Source organism: Trypanosoma grayi (genome assembly GCF_000691245.1).
Source record: "Trypanosoma grayi strain ANR4 Tgr_1326_V1, whole genome shotgun sequence".
NCBI lineage: Eukaryota > Euglenozoa > Kinetoplastea > Trypanosomatida > Trypanosomatidae > Trypanosoma > Trypanosoma grayi.
Genome location: NW_008826945.1, coordinates 1 through 3,818, shown reverse-complemented (window position 1 = coordinate 3,818; position 3,818 = coordinate 1). Strand labels below are relative to the sequence as shown.

At 54.6% G+C, this 3,818-nt stretch overlaps 2 protein-coding genes across 2 annotated transcripts; both read left to right on the top strand.

Annotated features, from left to right (window-relative positions):
- Positions 1-495: 495 nt before the first annotated feature.
- On the top strand, positions 496-963 carry DQ04_13261010 (RNA editing complex protein MP18; the record flags this gene model as incomplete). Its single annotated transcript, XM_009316916.1, has 1 exon — positions 496-963. The coding sequence occupies one exon, from the start codon at positions 496-498 to the stop codon at positions 961-963; it is 468 nt and encodes a 155-aa protein (XP_009315191.1).
- Positions 964-1,321: 358 nt separating this feature from the next.
- Positions 1,322-2,125, top strand: DQ04_13261000 (Protein C21orf2; the record flags this gene model as incomplete). Its single annotated transcript, XM_009316915.1, has 1 exon — positions 1,322-2,125. The coding sequence occupies one exon, from the start codon at positions 1,322-1,324 to the stop codon at positions 2,123-2,125; it is 804 nt and encodes a 267-aa protein (XP_009315190.1).
- Between the last annotated feature and the right edge of the window lie 1,693 nt (positions 2,126-3,818).

The following is a 3,818-nucleotide window of genomic DNA, read 5'->3' as shown; positions in this document are numbered from 1 at the left end:
AGCGGCTGCCGGACGCGGCTCTCCTCGGCCAGCAACTGGTGGGAAAGCGGGTGCTCACGAGTGGGCAGCTGCGCGTGGCGGAGCGCTGCGACGGGATTGTGCACAAACTGCCGGTGCTGCTGCTGGCCCCTACGCCGTCCTTTGACGGAAGTTCTGTGCTTGTGCTCGCGGAGTGAGTGCCGCCTTCATCTAGAGTGCAGGGTCTCTCTCCCTCTCTGACACACCGTCTCTGCGTGGGCGCACGTCGCTTTTTCTTCCACGCACCGTTGCGCCTGCTCTGTTCTTTTTCCTTCTGCCCTCCCCTTTCCTTTGTTTCTCGCTTTTTTTTTCATTTCCCACATGGCCACACCGTGCATAGAGCCAGACGCCACAGCGCAAACTCCCCAAGGGCAGGGGGCGAGGAAGAAGAGTGGGAGGGAACCGAAGCAGAGTCACTACTAGAAAACAGCACTGCTGATTACGGCTGACATGTTTTCTCTCACGTGCTCCCGTTTTATGCTGCGGCGTACGGTCCTAAACCGCTGCAAGAGCGTTAATAGTGTGACACTAGTCGGCGTCGTGCATGACATCCAAAACGGATTTGTGTACGAAGATGCGGTCACGCAGTTCACCCTCACGACGACGAGCATTGACACCACGCACCCAACGCAGGAGGTCGTTGTGGAGAAGGATCACCACACCATCCGCTGCTTTGGTGAGCTCTTCTCGGCTGAGGTTAAGCACAAAATAAAGGAAGGGAACGTGGTATGTGTCAATGGACGACTGCGACTCAGCCCGCAGCTCGAACCGTCGTGCAACAAGTATTTCTACTTCCCCTACATTCAGGTCCAGCCGCCGCATGGACAGGTGGCAGTGATTCACGGTGACCGGCGAACGACACCGGCACCGGTGAATCCGACTGCAGACGAAATATCTTCAGAGGGTGAAAACGGCACTAGCAGCAGCAGCAGCAGCAGCAAGTGATCTTAATGCGGCAGGCTATATACACCCCGGGGGATTTTACTCACAGAGAGAGACCCAAGGCGAGGAGGCTGAAAATGCGAGAAAGAAAAAGAGTGAATATGTGTGTTTGTTTCTCTTGGACACTGTAAGAGGAAAGGAAAGAAAAACAAGAATATATGGCCCGCTTGCTTTGAAAGCACTTGCTGTTTCAGCAGCAGGTACAGGTGCCGCTATTTTGTTTGTGTGCTGGATTCATGGCATCCCTGCTTGTTCTGTTGTCTTTTTTTCTTGTCATACTTCCTCCCTCTCTGCTGCTGGGTGCGAGACAGCGAGCGGGCAGATAACCGAAGGGGGCGAAGGCCACGTGGCAAGGCGGTAGATGATCCTGAAGGAGCAGCTAGTGCTCGAGAAGACCAAAGCCGAGAGTTTGTCTGGAGTGAGGAACCTGAATTTATGGGGTGAGGGACTTACGGATGTATCTATTGTCTCGAAAATCACTGGAATTGAGGTACTCGCGCTGGCGGCTAACCATTTAACGACACTGGGCCCCTTTGCTTCCTGCACGTCATTACGAGAGTTGTACTTGCGCAAGAACAACATCGTGTCCCTGGCGGAGATCAGGTACATTAAAGACCTGCCAAACCTCCGCACACTGTGGCTCATGGACAACCCGTGCTCGAAGCATCCGAACTATCGCAACTTTGTCATCATGTGCTGCCCGCACCTGAAGCAGCTCGACAACATCGAGGTGACCGCGAAGGAGCGGGAGGAGGCGAAGAAGAAGCTCCCCGAGAGGGTGATCCAGGACATTCTAGAACGCGGCACAGTTGACCTAGAGGAGGACGCCCGCAGAAAGCCACCCAGTAGCGCGCGTGTGTCGAAAGGCGTAGAGAAGCCGGCCGCTGTGAATGCGCCGCGGCGGCTTGCCAAAGAGGAGAAAGAGGCACAGCCGATCAGCAATCGTGAGAGTGAAGGGTCGAGAGGGACAAGTTCTGCCCTGGCGGCTGACAGCGCATCCTTCACGACAATTCAAACGCAGCGAGCCATTCTCACTGCTATAGTGTCACTGTTACCTGAACTAACTTTGGAGTCCCTTGACATGCTTCAGAAGGAAATTCGAGAAGAAGTGGCGCGGAAGGAGAAGGCTGTGCAGCAGCGGGCTAAGGGCTCACAGCAACTATGAAGTAGGCTGTCCTGTCGCCCTTAGCTTGTTTGTATATGTGTTTCTAGTGTGTGTGTGTGTTGTTGTTGCGTCGTGTGCACTTTCTTTCTTTCCCTGGAACCCTCCATGCGCGTAGCACTTGTGTGTGGTTCAACCGGTACTCTCTTTATTCTGGGTCTGTGGGCGGGCAGCCCTGCCCGTCGCCACTCCATATTTCTTGTTGCACCCGTGGGATGTTGGTGTTGCTGTTGTCGGAGGAAATCAGAACCTGTGCTTTTCTTACCTCTCCCATTTCCTCGCTGTGGCATTGCTTCTGCAGCAAACGTCGAAACTTCAGTTAGAAAGGAGGAGAGAGAGAGAGCGAGAGAGAACGGGTGTCTGAGAGAGATAACCTGCATATTTGCAAGTCGAAGGGAACGGGAAGAAGGTGCCGAGACGAGAAGGTGGGAACCAAAGGAAGGAAAGGACAGGAGAAGGCAGAAAGGAGAAAAAAAAGCCCAGAGGAAAACCTAAAAGGAACAAAGCAAAGGCAGAAGAGGAGAAAAAAAAGTGGACAGCCACACCCGATAAGTGCTAATAAGGAAAAGGAAGAAAAAAAAATTCAAGGAAGTATAAGCACAACGAAAAAGTACTCGAAAGAGAAATGTCATCTGAAATAGAGCCTCATATTCTGCGGAAATATGATATACAGGCGCAGCTAGGACAGGGGGCGTACGGCATTGTGTGGCGCGCCGCCGACCGCCGCACGCGTCAAGTTGTCGCGCTGAAAAAAATTTATGACGCATTTCAAAACGCCACTGACGCGCAGCGCACGTTTCGCGAGATAATGTTCCTCCAGGCGCTGAAGCACCCTAACATCATCAAGTTGCTGCATGTGCACCGTGCCACTAACGACAAGGACATATATCTTGTATTTGAGTACATGGAGACGGACTTGCATGTGGTGATCCGTGCCAAAATTCTGGAGGACATCCACAAGCAGTTTATTATATACCAGCTGCTGAAGACCATGAAGTACCTCCACTCCGCCGAGCTTCTGCACCGTGACATGAAGCCGTCGAACCTGCTGGTGAACAGTGACTGCACGATGAAGGTGGCGGACTTCGGCTTAGCGCGCTCGATTCTTTCACTTGAGAAGGAGCAGATTGCGCGGCCGGTGCTGACGGATTATATCATGACGCGGTGGTACCGCCCACCAGAGATCTTACTCGGCTCGACGCGCTATACCAAGGGTGTCGACATGTGGGCTGTCGGCTGCATCCTCGCGGAGCTCATTCTAGGGAAGCCGATCTTCCCAGGACGCACGACAATGAAGCAGCTGGAGCTAATCATCAGCGTGCTCGGCGAGCCGACGCCAGAGGACATCATGGCGACGAACTCGCAGTTCGCTGAGGCAATGCTGCGCGATCTGCGGCGCACGCACGTGACGACATTTGCGGAGCTGCTCCCAAAGGCGTCGCCCGACGCGCTAGATCTTGTCCAGAAGCTGATGTGCTTCAACCCGAACGAGCGTCTTACCGCGGAGCAGGCGCTGGAGCACCCGTACGTCGCTGCGTTCCACAAGTCGCAGGACGAGCCGTCGGCGCCTGCGCCGGTGACCATCTCTCTGCCAGACGACACGCGCTTCACGATGCAGGAGTACCGCGAGCGGCTGTACCAGGAGATCGCCAACGCCCGGCGCCGCGTGCGCCGCGAGACAGTCGGCGCTCATCCG